Consider the following 21,928-nt stretch of genomic DNA (forward strand, 5'->3'; position numbering starts at 1 on the left):
GAACTGGACTGGACCAAATAACAGGATTTGAATGAAAGCAGAAACTTCAGCAACTACCCTAGCTAAGGAGGCAAAACTTGTTTCTGCTCAATGGTTTCTTTTGTAAAGTCAGCTATACTGATTCAATGGCTCTTGATGACTATGGTGATGAGCAAGATATAGAATAAAAAATAGAAGGGAATAGAGTATAAATGTTGGAAGGTGGGTTGCGGGAGAAGATTCCCCAGACAGTAGGCACATTCAGAAAATTTATTTGCATGACAAACTATAGAAGTGTCATCCAAGTTAACAAGCTGTACTGCGAGAGGCAATCAATTAATAATAAATGGGATATCATATTTTGTACTGAGCTCATCTCTCTCATTCTATGCTTTGGACTATTTTACAATAAAATATTTTTATTAAAAGTAACTCATCTTACCCAGGCTGACATGATTCTCCAAAACCCTAGTGTCATCCAGTTTGTATGAAAGAGCTAATACAAAATAAGATCCTATCCTGCAAATACTTATGTGTTTGCAACTATGCATGGGAGTAGTCCCAGTCCATTCAGTGAGTCCACTTACATGCAAAGAGTTATGGGCTTGCAGGATTGGGACCTAAAATATTATTGCTTTGTATTGTACTATGTATTATGACACATAAAAATTCATCACTCATCTGTTTTGGGAAGATTTTTTAAGGTGGCATTTTTTTCTCTGCCATCAGGAATATGGTATAGGGGATGGGCAGAGTACTTCACCTGTTTTCTATTAAGCCCTGCACAGGTCAGTCTATTGTAGAGTTTTATACAGTGTTTTTACAAAAATCTGCAAGATGCACATCGCCAAACATACCAGAATACATTTATTCTATTACCAAAAACCTGATTTTTATTTTCAAGGTTCTTGCAGCTCTAGGAGCTTTTCATTAACACTCCAGACAGGGATTTTCTCTGCCTCATTTTTCTAATCCATTGGTTTATACAGGTGACTAATATACCTGTAACAAAACCTAATAACTTTTCTACATTGGTTAGGTAGCCAGGATTTGCTGGGCAAACAATGTACAGAGAAAATAAACAAAAAAACCCAGACAGCACAGTACCGCACATTGCCTCTAGGGGACAGCAGCCGTGGTTGCTTGCTCCCCGTCTCCTCCCCAGCATAAAGACAAATTCGAGCCCATTTGGAAGATGAAGTCTGGCTATCGGAGCTGAACAGACAGCAGCTTCTTTCTCTTGGCACACTAACCACAAATGGCCCTGGCATTTTTCACCCCGAGCATCCTCCAAGTGACTTGCATGGTGCTGTTCCTTTTCCATTTCAAGTCAGCAGCAGGTAAGGTAGATCTGCTCCTTTCTCAGTACAGGGCTAATGAGCCAGGGGTCATTAGAAGCAGTCCTAAAAAGCAATCTTATGCTGCTGTAAACACAGCAGCAGCATTTATTTCCAGGCAAGCTCAGAAGCAACTGAGCATTTCTAGTGATGAAAATAACTGCTGTATCTGCATTTGCAGCAAAATTTGCAGTGTCATATTTATCCTACATATGGAAACAGTCCTGCATTTGCAGGGGAAAAGATTGGATGAGAGATCTTTTTCCCGTTGCTAATTTCTGCAGTGCTAGGTTTCTGTTTTTCCAAAGAGTGATAAAACCCTACTCCGAAACTGAAGGAGATGTGGTTAAACCTCCTAGCTTGAATACTGGTTATTTATAAGGATGACTTTTTGTTTTCCTGTTCCACAGTGGATTGTGTATTCATTCATCCTGCTTGAATAGCTGGAGCAGGTGTGAAGGGAGTTGCACCCTCAAGGGACACCTTCCCAGTAGGAAGCTGGCAATAATGAGCAAGTTCTCTTACAGAACAAACGGGGGGGGGGGGAGGGAAAGGCAGCTACTTCTGCCCTTTTTAATCCATAAACCTCATTCAGCTCCCACCTCCTCTTAGTGGTGAGGCTTGGCAAATCTGGGAGGACAAGAATGAGTCTGTCAGCCCCCTTCTAGATTTGCTTCCTAATTGGGATGCAGTAAAACATCTCTGCTCCCTCACTGCTATTGCACCCAGTGAGTCACAAAAATTAAGACAGCCCACCTCTCCTTTTGCTCCTTCATAGCATGGCTGTGTTGCATCTTACATCAAATGGTGTGAGAAGAGAGTCAGGAGAGCTGGGTTAAATACTCCACTCCACCACTTATGCATTGTGTGACCTTGAGCCCCCTCTCTCTTAGTTATCATATTTCAATAAGACCCCTCCCCCATTTCTTTTTGATATCCTCCACTGATTTCTGCTATTTTCCTCCATTTGTGCTTCAGCAAAATGGACAGTGAGCTAAGTCTAACTTACATAGAGAAATAGGAGCCATCTCTCTCCATCTAAGTTTTTAAAAGGTTACCTGCATCAGGAAGGAGTTGAGTTTTTCCAGTTTTGCACCACCACATTTCTTTCTACTCCCAGCCATTCCGCAAGGGCTTGAGTTCCCCCACCCCCTTTCTCATGCCCCTTGAATACAGGGCTAACCTTCACTAGCATATGCAATTTAGGCTGTGGATGTTTCCTTTAAATTAGGGCCCTAGACTGGTTCTTTCCCAGGCTGGGAGAAGTGGAGAGAGGGAAGGTTAGTAATTGAGGACCATAAAACAAACAAAAAAGTATGTTCTCCTTCATACACTTAAGGCTAAAGGAAAAACCTGTATTTTTCTTGGGTTTAATAAAGAAATAAGGGGATTAAACCTGTAACACATACCTGGTTTTGGGGACACATCTTCAGGCCAAAACTCTGCTCACGGAAACATTGATTAAGCGAAGGGTGTAGCTAACAATGACTATTTATAAAGATGAGTTCTGCAGAACAGCATCAGATGTACTCACACAAAATTTAGTCTTTGCAGTGAAGTTGTGGTCTTTTTATTTCTTTTTTTTTTTTAATGAAGCAGGGGGTGATTGGAAGAAATGGAGTTGTGGCTACAAAAGCCCGATACAAAACTAGCAGGAAGAATGAATACAGTTGGGGAAAGGGATTCCCTGGGTGAAGTTCTATGATATTAACTTGTACAGTATTGCCAACTTCAAGAGATCAAAAATCATGAGATTGACCCCTAATAGTGTGACTTTTAAAGAAGATTTTATTGTGTTGTTTTGGTCAGTCTCTTGATTTAAAAATAAAAAAAAACCTGCCCATCCTAAGGGCGTGTACATTTGACAATTTCCCACTCTCCCACCTGTGCCGGATAAGGTGATTTTGACCCCAATTGCAGGAGCTGTCACCCCCATCACCTGCCCAGCACTTTATCCTGCCCCCCAGTCCTCCTTCAGTTCTCTCCTCACCCAACCCCTCCAATTCAGTCCCCCTCACTTGACTTCCCCAGTCCCCATGATCACCACCCATCAGTTCAGCCCCCCTTCCCCATTGACCCCTGACCCCAACACCCTCAGTTCAGCCTCCCAGCACTCACCCCATCTGCTCAGAACCCACCATCAGTACAAATCTCCACCCTATCAGCCCTTACCTACTCACATCAGCCCTCCTGCTACCCTCCGGCCATAGTTCAGCCTTTCTAGTCTCACCTCTGCTCCTCTTCACCCATCCCAGGCCTCAGGGTGCTGCAGTAGGGTCCCCTGTCCCACTTTCCAGACTGCCAGGGGAACGGCCACCCAGGGCTGACAGCGGGAGCCACACTCAGCCAGGGTAGAAAAACAATCCTGAGATTTGAGAATTCTATCACAAGATCATGAATGAGGCTTCATTTTACTTCGTGATCACATCTCTCACAATAAACTTGCGACAGTTGGCATGTCCATATGATGTGTGCGCTTCAGTTTCTGGCTTGCGTTGCAAAATCCACAATGGAATAATGCCTGTTATTTTTGTAGGCTTAAAGTAAAAGTGGTCTTGTTTCAAATGCAGAGACTGGCTCTGTAATGATTTCCCAAGACCAACTCATCGTACCTATGTCCATAAGACAAATTCTGCTCTGGTGATAAGAGGCTGAAACACCAAGAGTTTTAATGCATGTGCAGAGGTACTTCGGCAACTAGTGGAATTTTCCTAATCACCTAGGTGCGTAAATCCAATTGATTTCAACTGGAGTCAGCCACTTAGGCACTTTTGAAACTCCTGCTAGGCACCTATCTGCATTTTTAGGTGCCCAAGTACCTTTAAAAATCTGGCCCAAGTTTGTGCCTGCTTCCACCAGCACTGAATTTGCCCCTATACTTTAAAATTACAAATCACTTTAAGGGAGCTTGGCCCAGGTGATCGCTGAAGCCTGCATTTTCCTCTGCACCGAATCTTTCTCTTAACTACACAAAGGTTTTTTTCTCCTCACCATACAAAGTTGGTGTAAAAAGTGTGTTCAGGCTTGTACAGGAACTCCTCACTTAACCTTGTAGTTATGTCCCTGAAAAATGCGACTTTAAGCGAAACGATGTTAAGCAAATCCAATTTTCCCATAAGAATCAATGTAAATGAGGGGGTTAGGTTCCAGGAAAAAAAAATTTCACCTGACAAAAGACTATATATATATGTACACACACAGAGTATACGTTTTAAACAAACAATTTAATACCGGTACACAGTGATGATGATTGTGAAGCTTGGTTGAGGTGGAGGAGTCAGAGGGTGGGATATTTCCCAGGGAATATCTTACTGCTAAATGAACTAGCAATTGACTGAGCCCTGAAGGGTTAATGCTCACAACACTCTATAAGACAGCAGGAAAGGAGGGAGGTCAGACAGAGACACAAACCTGGGGTGTGAGAGAAAAAATGCACATTTCCCCTTTAAGTAGCTGACCCCAGGCTTAAGTACATGGCCTGTTAATTAAATCAGCTTGCTGAGAGGAAAGCTACTGCCTAGAAGCTCCCTCCCTCCATCGTGTGTCCCCCCTGCTCTATGAAAGATGGAGTAAGTGGGGTGCAGGAGCAGGGGGGAGGGGGAGACACCCTGACATTAGCTCCCCTTTTCCCCCCCCCGCCCCATACAGCAAGCAGGCGTCTCTGGAAGCAGCTCCAAGGCAGAGGGCAGAAGCAGCACATAGCAGTGGGTGGAGGGACACAGCTGAACTGCAGGCAGCTGCTGCACAGGGAATTTAGGGGAGTGGGAAGCTGATAGGGGGCTGCTGGTCCACCCTGGTTCCAACAAGCCACCAGCTAGCTGCAGGGGACTGCTCTTCCTGCAAGCAGTGGACAAAACAGGCAGCTGCCAAACGAGGTTAGAAGGGAGCATGGCACAACTTTAAACGAGCATGTTCCCTAAGTGATCAGCAACTTAACATCGAAACAGCGTTAACCGGGATGACTTTAAGTGAGGAGTTCCTGTACATGGTGACACAGAAAGAGAAAAACAGTCCTAAAATGGAAGGCGTTTGCACATCTTGGAACAGACCCTTATCAGGAAGGATTTGGTTTAGCTTGTAACATTTCAGAAGTCAAACAAAGCTGGGGAGGGTTTATTACTTTACAGATATGTTTTGCCCCTTCTCTACGTATACACTTTTATTTAACCAACTGCAAGGTCCAAATCTGGATCTAAGCTTCCCCAAAGTTTTGTGGGTATTCTGATCTAGCTATTTGATTTGGGCCCCTCTCTATTTTGTAATATTTCCAGGACCCATTCCTATGGAAATGTATGTTTTTCACTGTGAATTGTTTTAATTCTAAATAACATATAACTAGTCATGGAGCTAGAGAGGAGAGTAATGTTTATACACATATTTTTAAATACCAACGTGCAGTACCTGTTCAGAGGCTTAACTGTGTTTAGTGCAATCGGGTGCTAAAACCGCATAATTACAGCACATTAATACTTTTTTCACATGTTTGATCACAGGGAGAAATATATATAAAAACACAATGACTTTTGTTTTCTGATTTTACAGTGCAGTATGTTCTGCAAATCCACAACAATGGTCCCATCACAACAGGAGCTCAAGCTACAATTCATGCCAGCTTGAGTATGAAGAATGATGATCTTGCATTCATTAGTGACCTAAAGTCCTATCATTTTAACTGGATTTTTACCCCTCTGACTTTGATTGAGAAATCAGAGCAGCGATTTAACTCTATGATTACAGTGACGGGTAAATTTTCTGGAGACTTTCCCATTTCTGTCTGGGCAACTGAGACACACTGTTGGTTATGTCAGCCCATCGCCAAAAGCTTCACAATGCTTCATGTTACAGGTAAAATATCTTTGAACAGCTCATTCAAGTCTTCATACCTTCCACTGAGATAGGCACTGCGTATTCTGGGATTCAGAACAGTGCTAGCTACAACCGTGTTTAACATGGCTTCTACTAGCAGGATTCTAGAACAGTTTTTTTGACAGGTGGACAGAGATATTTTTTGCCATGAACTGTGGTCACCAGACCATGCTGTAGAGTACCCAAGACAGAAAATCAGTAACATGATCACTTGCAAAAAAAAAATCCCTGTGCCCACTACTCAAGAAAACCATGCTAGAAATCTAATGTTTGAGCAGTTGTACTTCACATGTTTCTGCTAGTTGTAGCTCACAAAAGCTAGAGCAAGCCTGGTATGGATCAGGCGTATTTTATTCTGTGAAATCTAGATTCCTGGAGATGCAGATTGTTGCTGTCACACTAGCTCAGCATATCAGTTCCAAACTTGAGTTGACCTCCAGCAGCAGCAGCAATCTACAAGCTTCCCCTTTTATCAGTCACATCCAGATTGTGCACAAGACATGACTGAAGTAGGAATATCATGAGGCCATCGGCATGGTAGAGCTATTATACTTTGTATAAAAGTATTTTGAATAACTAGCTGGAGCACAGTTGAAGGCGTGGCTACTGTCACAAGTGGGACTATGTAAAATAGCACCTCTGTTGTTGTATTATTTGTATTATCGTAGCATCTAAGAGCCCAGTCACGGACCATTATGCGAGGCATTGTACAAAGAGAACAGACGACAGTCCCTGCCCCAAAGGGCTTACACGCTCAACAGATCTGATCATGTGGCTATTTAGAGTCACATGATCTGATTTTACTGTCCAGTGGACTCATCCTCAGGAATGTTGGGTGGGCCTGTGAAAGAATTTTCTCCATCATCCCTAAACATAACTGATTCTTGTCCATCAGGATCAGAATACTAGCCACAGGGAACACCTGCAAATCTGGGGGAGGGTTAGTGAGATCACTCTTTGAGAAACACCTCAAACTTAACCAAGCCATTTTACACAATGAGTTTGAGTGTGCGCACAGGATCTTTCAGTCCTCTTCTGCCACTTACTGCCAAAACAGAGCCTATCTGCTTATTCCTTTCAATCTCAGTGCTCAGTTTCCATCGGCTTATGTTTTCAAGGCTATCTTCACAAGGAAAAGGAAGAGAAACTTTTTAACCTATGAAAGCTAAGATTCACCTTTACCTTGCCAGTTTCCCCAAGCAAGCAGGCCCCCAAGCACTGGCTTTGCAGGGCCCAAGGAAAAGCTCCAATATAAAAAATAAGTCTGTTTAGTTTTGTCTCCAGTTAGTTCTGCAGAGTCAGTCCCAGCCTGGAAGCGTGATTTTTCATTCTAGCTTCTTTTGCTGATTGAGAGATTTGTTAACAATATAGCAGCGGAGGCGGATTAGGGGTTGTGTGGCCCTGGGCCAGAATAAGTGCGGGCCCCAACTCTGCTTCCCAGCAGGCATGCCGGGCGGGTGGGGGAAGTGGAGCAAGCCCCCAACCTCAACCCCGCTTGGAGCACCAGGCGTATGGAGCCTAGGAGCGCCCCGATTGGCCCAAGGGCTAATCTGCCACTGGATAGCAGAATCTATGTTACAGGTGATCCGTCTAACCTGTCTAGTTATCTATAATAAGCTTATCCCTTGGAATCTGATCAGCATGATCATGGGCGATCTAGAGAGATCCCAGCCCAATTTTTCGTATCACAGGTTGCACTCACAATGCTGGCCATTGTGGGTATGTCTACACTGCAGTTATAAACCCGGGGCTGGCCTGTGCCAGCTGACTCAGGGTCACAGGGCTGCTTAATGGCAGTGTAGACATGTGGGCTTGGGTTGGAGTCCAAGCTCTAGGACCCTGTGAGGTGAGAGTAGGGTTGCCAAACCTCCAGGATTGGCCTGGAGTCTCCAGTAATTTAAAGATTAATCTTTAATTAATTAATTTTAAGATTATGTCACGTGATGAAATCTCCAGGAATACATCCAACCAAAACTGGCAACCCTAGGAGGGTCCCAGAGCTTGAGCTGCAGTCTAAGCCCAAATGTCTACACTGAAATTAAACAGCTTCGCAAGCCCAAGTTTCATCAGCTTGAGTCAGCTTGCACAGGCCAGCTGCAGGTTTTTAAATGCAGTAAACACATCCCTAGACTATCTTTCAGCCTATAAACCAGCGGTCAGCCACCTTTGAGAAGTGATATGCCAAGTCCTCATTAATTTAAGGTTTCGCATGCCAGGCCAGCAGCGGGCTGAGCAGGGCCGGCGGCGGGGACCCCAGGCCGGCAGCGGGCTGAGCAGGGCCAGCAGCCGGGACCCCAGACCAGCAGTAGGCTGAGTGGGTCATCCCGCTGCCGGTCTGGGGTCCCGCTCAGCTCAATGCCGGCCAGGGTTCCGTCCATCCAGGCCAGCAGCAGGATGAGCAGGGCCAGCGGCCAGGACCCTGGATGGCAGCAGCATGCTACTAAAAATCAGCCCGTGTGCTGCAGGTTGCCAACCCCTGCTATAAACCAAGCAAATATGAGGATATCATCACTGAGAGACATGAAATTTCAAACTTCACTATGCTGTTTGCACAGAATCGCTTTACATTGTAGAACTGTATTTTAAATCATTATAGGATTGTGTATAGCATGTCAGTCATCCATAATAGTAAAAATTTTCTTTTCCTATGCTTTGTTTTAGAGAGAGTATGTATTGGTTAGATCAAGGGACAGGGAGTCAGGACTCCTGGAGTGAAATCATTGCCCCATTGAAGTCAATGGCAAAACTTTTCTGGACTTATATGGGGCTAAGATTTCCCCCCTTGGATTCTATTGCAGGCTGTATGACCTTGCGTAAATCATTTAATCTCTACCTACATTTACCAATCTGTGAAATAGGTATAAAAATGCTTACCCACCCTCCCAGGGATGTTGAGGGATTAAAAGAATTAATGTTTAAATGAGGCTTTGAGATTTGTAGGTAATACTATGAAAGTGAAATACAGTCTCATTATTCTTCCTTTATCATCTTCTGCAGAGTTTATAGTAGGGAATCTTACCATTGCACAAATAGAAGACAATAGAACATTTGTCGAACAAGGTTCCAGTTCTGCCACAGACACTCTGACCCTGATTTCTTTCTTTCTTCATGATCCGAGTAACTATTTCAAGTCGGCATCATTCATCTACAACTGGGATTTTGGAGATGGGTATGTCCAGTTGTTTATTTGTGGAAAGGCTCTGGATGCTTCTAGTAAGGATATGTAACACACTCCTACACTCACAATGTTCAGATAGTCTAGGAGCTTACAAACAGTTAAAAACGTAGGCTTTGGCCTAGGATCTGTCTCCAAGTTTCGTTATGCTACTTAGGTGCTGATGTGTGCTGAGCTTCCCCAAACTGCAGGGGTGTTGAGATCCAGGCTTTTAGGTTAAAGTCCATGTTTCGTTAGAGAGGGTATGCTAGTGCAAATACATAGTGCTGAACAAATAATTCATAGTAAATATATTTAATGACTTGAGCATGTTTTTCTGCTTACAGAATTCTCCATGAGCAGATTGCAATTTTCTCAAGTGTATTTTTAAATACATCTGAAGAATCGATTGTATTCCCTTAGTTGTTATTGTACAGTGTCTAGATATTACAATGATTGGCCATCTATAAATACCTGAGATAGTCACATGGTGCTGTTTCTGTTCTCTGCTTGGATGAGTGCATAAGCACTTCTGGCATGAATGTTTGTGTGCTACATTTCAGGTTTGATTTTTTTTAAATAGTGGCCCATATTCTTTTACCAAAGAATTTAGTTTGCCTGTGGCACCCCTGCTTTACTGACCGTAATAAAAGAAATAGTAGATCATTACCACCCTTTCTAATTCTGACCCATGAATGATATTTAGGGATGATTGTTTAAGTTTTTCAAGGAAAACAATGACACAAAGAAAGAAAACCATACTAGTGGGCCTAATTCTGATCTCACTTTCACCAGTTTGACATCAGTATAACTCCACGAACTTCTGGGGAGTTAGTCCTGATTTACATTGGTGTAACAAAGAAGACTCAGACCTTCATGTATCTAAAACATTCAATGCATGCAGTTTCTGAACAGAGATGATGCTGATTCTAAATCTTGTCATGCTACCCATAGAACTCAGCTGGTAACTGAAGACCCCTTTGTCTACTATAATTATTCTACGGTGGGGAATTGCAAAGTACATCTCAAAGTTGTAGCTGAATGGGAGCAAATTGAGAGTGCCACACATGAAAGAAAGATTGTGCAGAAAACGGGAGATTTCACCACCGAATTGGAGTTGCTGGGTAATTATAAATGGCATTGGATGCGCAAAACAGAACTTCCTGCATTGTTGCACAAGCTGTAGTATAATCTAATTTCTAGATCTTAAGTCGAACATGATAATTAAACAGACTATGGAGCTCTTTAATAAAGTATTGCATCAGACCTATGGTTTAACAGAGCTTTTCAGTTTTTTTCTTCAAATGACCAGTTTTATTATCATCAAAATATCCCTTTTCAAAAACAAACATTCAGTACAAAAAATTTCTAAATTTTTCATTTTTAATGAAATTATTTATAAGGTTTCTAATCTGTGTTTTTTATCATAACCATGATAAAAAGATTTTATGTATCAATAACCTTTTTTTAGTAAATAGTCAAATACATTTTTTGTGAAAAAAATGCAAAATGTAAATCTTACAAAAATATTTTGAATTTTTAATGATTATTTTAAAAATTGTGTAATAGCTCTAGTTACATTTAATTATATTGATTAGCTCTGCATAAGGCTAATTTATGTTTGCTTTGGCACCCAGAGGCCATAGCAAAGGACAATTCCTAAATGTATGAAATTAGGCTTGGCAGAATTTCATTTTTATTTTTTGATAATATCAATGTTTATTGTTAAGCGTTTTTTTAGATTTTCAAAGATTTACATTTTTACAGATGCAGGAAGTTACTGGGAGGAAGTACGGACAATGGTGGGGTCAGACCATAATTATTTAATGACACTAGATGTTGAGATTCAAAAAGCTAATGCTTGTAATGGTTAAAACACAAATTGTCAACTTCACACTGTCAAAATATACAAAGAAAATATCCTAAATCAAACTAATAATTTCTCAGGCAGCACTTTTCTTACTTTGCCTATCTGTGAATTTTAATGATCATTGATGGAAATTTTCTTTTGTTAGTTTGTGTATATATGGTGAAATCAACATTTACTGATAAAAATCTAATCTTTCCAAGCCTAAAAATAAAAATAATCAATTGTAATTTTTAAAGATAACTGACAAAACATACTAGTTCACCTGAAGCGATTCTATTTATTAGCAAAAACAAATAATGATAAATAAATATCACTGATGTGACTAAAATAAGCCAGCCTAGAAAAGTGTATAAAAATTAAACTTTCAGTGTAAAACAAGAAATTGTTTTTGATTTTAAAGCCATAGTTTCATGACTTTATCACACTGTTCTTTCCAGATGCTGTTAAAAGTATAAATGTCATAGGTTCCAGAGAGACTCGTGTAATGGAAAACTTAAGTTTATCTCTACATATCAATGGCAGGTAAGTAACACACAAATATCCTTTGCTATTAAAAAAAATTGTTTTCTAATTCTGATTTCCCCAGTGTGTAACCCATTGTATGCTACAGAACTGATCCTAGAAAGATTTATTTTCTGTGAACAAGATATTACTGCACATTACTTGTTCATGACTCTAAAAATCTCTCATACTGCAATAGGTTGCAGGAATGTAGATTATTAATAAACTGCACTTCTCTTCAGAGAATCCCCAAGTGCTTTACACACAACACAAATGTTAATGAAAATCAAAGAGGACGGTGAGAAGAGAAACAGAGCAGTAAAAAGGAAGGAAAATAAGGGGCTTTTTAAACTATGCTCTGGACTTTTCTTCCTCGTTGATCCCTAGCACTAAAGAAACCTGCACGCCGCATGTAGGGCACGCTAACCAAAAGGCACACCAGGGCTGACACTAGGGAGTGGTAAGGTTAGGGTTCTGTTTCAGCCAGGTAACAGCAGCCGCAAGGTGAACCAGGCAAGAAGAGTCTGAGCGGCAGTAGACCCAGAAGGGGAGGAGTGAAGAGAAAGAACTGGATAATGGTGAAGAAGTTAGCCAAAGACAGCTGGTTCTGAGGAGGAGAGAAAGCTTACAGTGCAGAGGTTGGTCTCGGCCCTCTTTGCAGTGCACCACTTTGGTGCATTTAGTGGTGCATTGGGACTAAAGGTTCAAGGCTGTAAGAACACAAGAGTGGCACACCCAAGTTTAGCTTTGCAGAGCTCTGTCAAGCTGTGTGACAGTCTGAGTGAAGGAGATCTTTTAAGATAGGGAAGGAGTTTTGCAATGTCTTGTTGGAAAACTTAACAGAATCCTTCCTCAGCAGAGAGAGATACTGAACAAACTCTGGCTTAAAATTTATCCCACAGCAATAAGTCTTCCTCCAAGTGAGTGAGACTTGCCAGGTCTGCCTGTGAGAGCTGGCTGGGTTGATACAGTGTTGCTGTGTGCATTGCAAATCATAGAATTCCAGGGTTAGAAAGGACCTCAGGAGGTCACCTAGTCCAACCCCCTGCTCAAAGCAGGGCCAATCCCCAGACAGAGATTTGCCCTAAATAGCCCCGTCAAGGATTGAACTCACAAACCTGGGGTTTAGCAGGCCAATGTTCAAACCACTGAGCTATCCCTGGAGGGCAGTAGCACAAGTACAGGTGTACATAAGGCTCCTGCCAGGTGCCCAAACTTTATGACACCAGGACATCACTGGTAATTTGCCTGGACAGAAGTCATCCCCTGTTGAACCAAGCAAGACTTCTCAAGAGCTTACACATTTGCAGCGGCAGGGCCTAGATTGCATGCAAATTAACATAAATTGTAAAAAATGTTTGGCAGGTGAATTTTAGACCCCTGAAACAGGGTTTTAGAATGAACAACCCAACCACACCTTAAACTCTAGTGGAAGAAATAGCACCAACATATTAAAAAGAATATAGGTGATACAAAGCAGCACTGAATGATAAATAAACTGGTCTAATTAAAATCTGGCCCGAGGGGATGGGATTTTTATGACAGAAGCAGAACTCAAAGTGAGCCAAGCACAAACTGACCTCTTCGCTCAGCAATGAATGTGCTGCAGGGTTGGAGGAATGGGATGCTGATAAAAAGGATCAAGAAAGGATAAGTTTATCATCAGAATCGAAGTCCAGAGAGCAGCAGATGAGCCTCCGCAGAACCATGTAGAGCAAAGGTCTGAAAAATGTAAATAAAGAGGACAAGCAAAACACAGCAAAAAGCTATATGGCCAAAAGTGGTGGAAATGGTGGTGTACCTTGATGTCTTTCTAGCAAATAAAGAGCTTTGTGCCATTGCTTTAAGATGATGCTGTGATTTACAAGCTTTATTTACCTTTTGCCAAGTCTTTAATCCAAATAGTTGTGTTAAGCTCATCTGTTGCTCTTTTATAGGCTTTTTATGAGCAGAGGACATACATGACAATCCTGAGTGTGTCACAGCATCACAGACATTGACCTCTCTCATTGTCCAAGGAACAAGAAAAATAGCATTTTCTGACCTCTGGGAATGAAGTCCATTTCTGTTTGCCCTAGTTGAGGAAGGGATGAAAAATAAAGAGACACGTTTTTATAATATTTTACCTTTTCAACACCTTTCATGCCAACTCTTCCTGAAGCACTTTATAAACCATATATACCCTTGTGAGGATTCTTTCACTTGCCACTGAAATCCAGCTACGTGTGGGGTGGAATAAAGCAGGTATTTAAGGACCTAATCCCATGAGATGCTAAGCATCCTGTGCAAGTCAGCAGTGGTTGAGGGCACTCAGCACCTCAGAGGATTGGAGAACAAAGGATTTGAACCTGATTACATTCTATATACTTAGATGCTCCTGCAGTTTTATCTGGAGACAGTAACAGTTTTCACTTCCTATATGACATGAAGACAGTTTCTGTCTAGATAAAACGACAGGAGCATCTAGGTATGCAGAATGTAATCCGGCAAGATGCAATTTGGCCAGGGCTCTACGATTAATACCCCTACTTTTGTTAAAAACCACATGAGATCGTTAATTGCCACAGGCAGTGAGGACCTCAGTTTCACATTTAATTCAAAAGGCAGTACCCATGGAGATTGTTCAAGGAGACATGCATCTTTTATGCATTGCCAGCACCACTTCTTGCACCATCTTGGGTTTCCTTTGAAGGTTGTTAAGCTCTGATAAAACCATACAGGCCGAAAGACCCAAAGCTTCCAAAATGAATGGGTGTTTTGGATAAGAAGGAATGCAGGATTGGACCCCGAGGTATATCTTCAGGCTGTGGAACCAGTTTTTCCCCTCCAGTGTCTAGAGGGGATTCCTTTTCAGTCTTGGCGGTGGAATGTGATGATGAAGATGATCAAGGAAAGGCTGGTTATGTAGCATACCATGAAACTGATGAAAACGATAATAGACATCCACTTCTGTTTGTTCGCAGAATGTTTACATAGGAAGTCCGTTCTCCGACCTCAGTGCTAGGGTTGAATTAGGACTAAAAGTTAGCAGCATAGGAATTTCCAGACGGGATCACACCAAAGGTCACTCTAGTCCAGTATCCCATCTCTGAACGTGGCCAACATCAAATACTTTAGGAGTCCTGGTGGTTTTCAATTTTTAAAATATATTTCTTAGATGTTTACAGCATTTCATAATGGTAAATGGAACTGACTTACAAACAAAGCAACCTGATCGTAACAAATTTTCATAAAGAAATAAAGGAATCAAAGTTTAGTTTTCTATTAATAATAGTATATTATTCATGTCCATTCAGACAGCTGCCCAATATTCAGGAAAATATTTGTGAATTCACAAATTTTAGCCCCAATGATTATTCATCCAAAAGAATAGTAACAGAAGTTTACTTATTATCCTGTCTCAAAGCAAAAACCGTCACTCTGTGTGGAATGATTCACAATCATGAGTGCCAACCCCAGGGCAGACTGTCAGAAAGCAGGGCAGACACCCCAAACTTGTGGTATGTTCTATAATTAGATTTCACCATTCTAGTAACTAATGTGAACTCCTGATGCACCATACCAGTCTTACCATAAAGACACAGGCAGGCCCCTTGGGCACTCCAGTCTATCTTGCCACACAGGCAAGCTGGACTTAGTGATAAATGGTCACGTACACCAAAGGTCACAAAATATTCAGGTTGCTTCCAGTTGCTGTAGACCAGTCACTTACCCCAGGTCAATTTCTACCTCAGATCTCACACCAAAGACAACCTTTGTAGCCAATCCTATAGTAAACTAATTAAGGACTTATTAAGTAAAGAAAAGAAATGAGAGAGTTATTTACAGGTTAAAGCAGGCAACATATAGGCACAATTGAATTATAGTCTGTGGTTTCCAAAGATGACAGAGATGTAGTAATCTGTCCGCTGAATGTCTTCGAGGGCTAAACCAGGTTGACCATGGAGATCTCCGCTTTTTGCCACCCAAAACGATTGGTGGTACCTTTATCGCCAGGAGTGCAGCTCCCAGGAATAAAGCACTGTCTACGCTGGCACTTTTCAGCGCTAAAACTTTTGTTGCTCAAGGGGGTGTTTTTTCACACCTCTGAACGACTAAAGTTTTAGCGCTGAAAGTGGCAGTGTAGACACAGCGTTAGTCTTGATAGTTCTCCTTCATGAGTGGAGGGAATCACTCCTCCTGTCTGAGTTTACAAGTTCAGAGGAGGCATTTTTACAGTTATAAAGCAAAACTTATAGTTTACCTCTATAGCATGGGATGCAGACGCTACAAGTAGCATTAATGCATGCAGCAATTTACAAGCATTTTATAGAGTTTAAACACTAAACCCATCTTTACAAGTCTAGCACCCAGCCTGAACACTAACATCCAGGTGAGCTACGTCTGGTCTCCAGCTCTGAATCTGTCAATGCTCAGCTGACGCCTACAGACCTGGCAAAAGCTGGCACCTGGTCTACCAGCATCACAAAAACAGTACCACATGATTTAGGTGATCAGTGCCACAGCACAAAAGACAAATAGTCAATGTTTGCCAAAAACCCATACACTGAAAATCATTCCATCAACCTCTGATCACCTCTCTCCCCCCAGCAATGTTTTGGCATAAGAATAATTCATGCTATTGCAGAAATGAGGATTCGTTAATGTACCAACAGAGCTGAGAAAAGTCTTAGCAAGTATTAGGACATTTTCAAATGGTGTAAATCAGTATAGTTCCACTGAAGTCAAGGGAACAACACTGATTTATGCCCACTGAGACTTTGGTCCATCATTCCCAACAAGAGGTAGGCTGAGCCATAATAATTGTAAGTCCTGAATTGCGATGCGATCTGTGTGTGTACTGCTGTTCTTGCCTAGGCAATCAGAAACTGTCATTCACATTCTGTACACAAAGCTGTCTGCCCCACTAGCCTCTCAGGCATTTGGCTGTCAGGTCTATATAAAATATCCATGGCTATGTAAGTGTTATGAAGACGTGTTTAATAGATAAATGTGTGTACAGTTACTTAGTTCTAGCCTTTGTTCAGTGCAGTATTACTACTTACACCAACCATCAATGTTTTCAAAGTTCCTGTGCTATTTAATCTATGTGATTCATGCATTCCTATTTCAAATAATTTTTTACAAGCCTCTGCTGAATTTTTTCCTGGTCATTTCAGCCCTCCACTCACCTTATGCTGGCTCATAAAGGCTGAATGTATTCCACTTGAAGGGGAAAAGTGCCATCTAGTGGTGATTAATGGCTCCTCCTACAATTTGAGCCATACCTTTCGTAATGCAGGACAATACTGTCTCAGCGTGAGAGTGGAGAATGATGTGAACATGTTGCAGACGTACCATGAGATTAAAGTGTGGCCAACAGGTGAGACTCGAGATACAGAGGAACTGCCATGTTGGCTCAGATGACTGGATGTGCCTTTGACAGTAGCCACTACCAAAAGCTTCAGAGGACAATGCAGAAAGTTTCTTAGTGAACAGTTATGGAATAACCAGCCCAGAGATGGTTTCTTCCTAACCCTGATCAGCTAGAGGTTGTCTTATGTCCTGAAGCGTGAAGGTTATATGCTCTCTCTCTCTCTTTTTGTTTTGTTTTGTTTTTTGGGGTTTTTTTGTTTTTGTTTAAATTTCCTCTCTCATATAACTGATGTTCTACTCCTTTTTAAAATTCTAAGTCTCAGTGGTACCTTGTGAGTTCCATAGGATGACTGACTTGTGCACAAAAATTATTTTTATCAGTTTTAAATTTGCTGCGTTTAAATTTCACAGGTGGCCTCTAGCTCATGCATTGTGAGAGGCTAAACAGGACATACAAATTCTCACATTCCCTCGTATTAACCTCCTCCTTAAAATAAGTCCCAGTCTTTTCAGTCTCTTTCTTTATAGGGAAGTCTTTCCAGGTCTGTAATTATTCTTGTTGCCAATTTCTGCCCCTCCAACCCCCCCATCCCATCAATCTCTGTTATACACTTTTTGAGACAGGGCAACCAGAACTGAAACTAGTTTTCAGAGATCTGTAACGGACCAGGATTGAGCAAATGGTAAGTGCCAGGTGGGGAAGAGAGGATGGCCAGGGCAGCTTGCTGGAGCATTAGTGAGAGACTGCCTAAAAATTCTCAGGAGAAGGGGTAAGAGGGCAGTTCAATTTCCATGCCCTTTAAGACACTGGCTTACACTGGGGGCTGCAAAGCCAACCCATTCCCCCAAGCTTATGAAGGGGGCCCTGGCCACACCTCATTCCTGCCCACCTCAAGAGCATGCACACAAACACTCAGGAGCTATCTGCGCACCTTGCCTTTGTGCAGACCATGCAAGGGGAGAAGGAAAGGACCTTTACAACCTCCCACGCCACCACCCTGTTCTCTCATAAGGGCTGGTCCCCTTCTGGTCCTCAGTCGTTGGCCTGAGCTAGCCAGCAAAAGTGCCAGCTTGTAATGATGCAAGCACCCGTCGAATAGACTTGTGGCTGAGACCACCACCTCATTTCATGAAGCTGCTGGACAGCTAGCAGATGGGAATTACTTTTGGTTGCTACAAAATTTAGGCTGGATTTGAACCAGTGGCCTAGAAGTTGAAGGTTCTGAATGCCATGGCCAGTTCAGAATCCAGGCAACTGCATTAAGAAGATTTACCAGCCCCATGTGAGGTTTGTTCTGATATCTTCTGCTTTACTTCACTAGGAGACAGAATAGGTAGAATATTTTTACAAAGCAGGCTTGCTGGGTGGAATCTCTCCCTGCCTTAGCATTTGGATTTTCTGATGATCCTGTGTATTCTCTTTTCCTCCACTTCTCTGGGCCCAATGTTCTGCATACCTGGAGGTGAGGAGAGATCCAGGGGACTTTATTTCACTTTTCTGTCTCCTGCTTTTGCACTCTTCGGGTCAGCAAAGGACTGATTCAACTCGGCATAACTTAGGGCAGGTTCAGGGAGTAGACTGGGAAATCCTCAGGTGCCTACTTTAGAGCAGCTTCAAGGACCCTTTGTGTCCCCGGTGTAGTCACAAAGTATGCTTAAAATGCTACATGATTGAGGAGAGAGGAAGAGGAAGTATATTTGGCAAAGTGAAGGCTGGTTAAAAGAATTGAAAACAATCTAGCAATACACCACGATGATTCAAATACAGCTGTGCAATTTGCTTTTTTTTTAAATAGTGTTTTGGGGAGAATAACCTGTGCCCAAGTGCATGTTACTCTTTCATTCTACCCAGTCTTAAAGTTTCTTCACCTAGAATGGCCTGATCTCAGTGCATTATATTATACTGGACACATTCCTTCTTTCCCCAGGTATTCACCCGGCTTTCTTTGCCCTGCCATGTATTGCTCTGATTTCAGTGATGCTGGGATTTGTTATCTACACGACCTTCCGAAGCAGCTCACAGCAGAAGGATCTTGTGGAGGTACAGGGGTAGCATTGCTTTGCACTGGGCAAATAATTCAGAACAAGTCACTGGATGAATTTCTATCTCACCCCTTTTTTTGTTGTTTCTTTTTTTCCTGGTTGCAGATTGCTCACAAACAGAGAGTGATTTTCTCAGTTATATTTGAAATTATTCACTGAATAGTTTCACCAAATTATTCTTGGTCTGTAGTTCACTCCACAGCAGTTTCTTGCATGAATTCACTATTAGAAATTTGAGCTGTGTAAGCGGTCATTTAAATCACATGGCAGGGCTCTTTGTCCTTATTGGATGATGGTAACTCATTGATTCAGGCTGCAGTGCAAATTCTAGTGGGAAATCGATTTAAAATTGAATTTCCATTAATATTCTCCAATATTTTCTTGTTCTGAGGGAAGGGATGGATTGCCTGGGGAAGGTGCAGGGGGAGTGTTCACAGAAGGACATATCCTGGGTAACCATGCGTGGATGGAAAGAAGGAAGGTAGTGGTAGTGGGAAAGGAGGTTGAATAGTAAGATAGTACCATTCTACCTAATACCCTGTCCTAAGTAATCATATGAGCATATTTTGTAACCTTCATCCACCCATCCTCCTATTTTCTTCACCTAGTGGAGTTTTCCCTTGTGTTATGTCTATAATTAATATGCACGCTACTAGGGTCAGAGACCAGCTCATCCTAGATATTAGAACTCTACTAACATTTTGGACAGTACCACAATATAAATAATAGGCCTGTTAAGAGAAAAACTGACTCTGGCTCCATTTCTGATTTTTCACTTGCTAGAGTAGCCCTAAATTTGGAAATGACCTCCTCTTTGATGTTGCTTTTCAGGTAGCTGACTTTGATTTTTCTCCTCTGTCTGACAAAAATCCCTCTCCTTCCGATTCCGAGTCAAGCTGTGGTCGAATATGCTGCAGGTCCTGTTTCCTTCAGCCACCTCAAGAATATTGGGAAACTGTCAGGGAGAGCCACAGACTCCTTCATCCTTTGTACAAGCCAGTCAAAACTTACACAGTGTGAAGAACACAGCTTCATTTGGTTACGTTAACTGCTGAGTTTAACTTTTCCCTTATGATGAGTTAAAAGCCAAGTGCTGCATGGATGGTTCATTTTTGCCGGTACATTGAGAGATTAACTACTTATTAGGCCCAATGCTAAAGAGTACTTCATCGTGTAATTTAAAAGGAAATGAACTACAATAAAAGTAGCTTCGCATATTTGAATTACACAAGTGTATATCTTACAGTAGAGAGCATTGCTGAATCATTTAAATGCAGTATGTTATTCTTATGAGGGATTATTTTATGTGCAGATGTTTGCCAAATCCACTCCCCTTTGTAATTTATCTGACCTTCCCCCATCACTCCCATCTCAATGCAGTTCGTTTCAAAAATGGAAATACTCAAAGACAAAAAAGTGCTTCTCTCTTTTTTCACCGCCGTACAACATTCAGTTTACCAGGAGACTGACCCAGGTGAAATGCTGTTACTGTAATACATATTAGTACTTAAAAAGAAACCTGTTTGTTCTCCAGATTGGAACATTCTTACTCCAATACCCTTCTCAATGAACCAGACTCCATAATTATTACATTGCTACTATTAAAAGGAGCTCAATTTTAGCAATCAGTGTTCACCAGAAACATAATAGCTGATGTTGCACTGGTGGAAACCTGCAGATACTAACAACAGATACAAGGTACTGTGTGAGGACATTACATGACTTAAAAGGTGCTGGGTTCTCAATACATTGTTGATGCAGTGCAGTACTAAGGTTTCCTAGCCCAGGAGAGGTGCCATCTTTCAGATGAGGCATTAAAATAAGGTCCTTTTTGCCCATTTTTAATCTCTACGTAGTCACCGAAGTTCCCACTGGCATTCTTCAGAGACAAGGCAAACAATAGGCTAAAACTAGTGCTGGCTGTCAGTGTCCCTCAGAGCAGGTTCTGCCAGTCAAAGCTGTGTGAACTCACTGCTTAGTGCATACTGGCTACTACCTTTCCCGCCTTCCAATTCACTGCACTACTAGCATTTAACTTACTACTGTACTAGAACCCTGAAGTACCTTGAAAGAGTTTACATAAAATCAAATTCTGTTCCATTTCTTTCCCTATGTTCTCCATCTTCTCTCCTGCTGATTTGCTCACTGTTTTATAAGCACTTCGTTATACCCTGAGTATGGGAAATACTTGTGTAATGGCTAAACGAGAGGGGACCCAGAATTAGGATTCGCTGGGTTCTCTTCTTGTTTCTGACACCAATCTGCAGCGTTGCCTTAGGCAAGTCAGCTCACCTCTCTGATCTTCAGTGTCTCCACTGATACATGGGCTCTTACCTAACTCAGAGCAGGTGGACTGTGATGCTAACTGAATTAATATTTATAAAGGGAGTAAGGGATCTAAGGTGAGGACAAGGACCCTTAAAAGTGATCTAGTCAATCCAAGTTCTATTAACAGGTACTTTCCCACGTAGTGCCCTCCCCACCACCACCCCCATTTTTTTGTAAGAAAGGCTTTGATGGTGTATTTACAAGTGAACTGTGGAACCTCTGAATTAGAAAAGGTGTCCTTTGTGTTCCTTTTAGGTGTGCTAATGCCAAACTCTTATCTTCAGTCAGTCTTAACAAGATGGCTCTACTTGGTTTATGAGGCAGCTATTGTTCTCAAGCGCTGCAGTTTTACTGCTTATTCCTGAGATAATGTCAATTTGAAAAACTGCCAGAAGGTACAGGACTAGTTCCTGGCTGTTAACATACCCCACAAAAGGTTGCACAGTTCCTTGGAAAGGAGGCATTTGATTTGCATCATTGAGCTACAAGACAGCT

General features: G+C 41.9%; 1 protein-coding gene across 1 annotated transcript; it reads left to right on the plus strand.

The window, feature by feature from the left end:
- Positions 1–1,117: 1,117 nt before the first annotated feature.
- TMEM130 (transmembrane protein 130) lies at positions 1,118–20,494 on the plus strand. The gene is made up of 8 exons (XM_050966750.1): positions 1,118–1,319; positions 5,859–6,161; positions 9,180–9,351; positions 10,291–10,460; positions 11,644–11,728; positions 16,867–17,069; positions 18,991–19,103; positions 19,937–20,494. Exons 1-8 carry the CDS (start codon positions 1,238–1,240, stop codon positions 20,123–20,125), a joined length of 1,317 nt encoding a protein of 438 aa, XP_050822707.1. The 5' UTR covers positions 1,118–1,237; the 3' UTR covers positions 20,126–20,494.
- The last annotated feature ends 1,434 nt before the right edge of the window (positions 20,495–21,928 follow it).

Source organism: Gopherus flavomarginatus, chromosome 9 (assembly GCF_025201925.1).
Source record: "Gopherus flavomarginatus isolate rGopFla2 chromosome 9, rGopFla2.mat.asm, whole genome shotgun sequence".
Classification (NCBI taxonomy): Eukaryota; Metazoa; Chordata; order Testudines; family Testudinidae; genus Gopherus; species Gopherus flavomarginatus.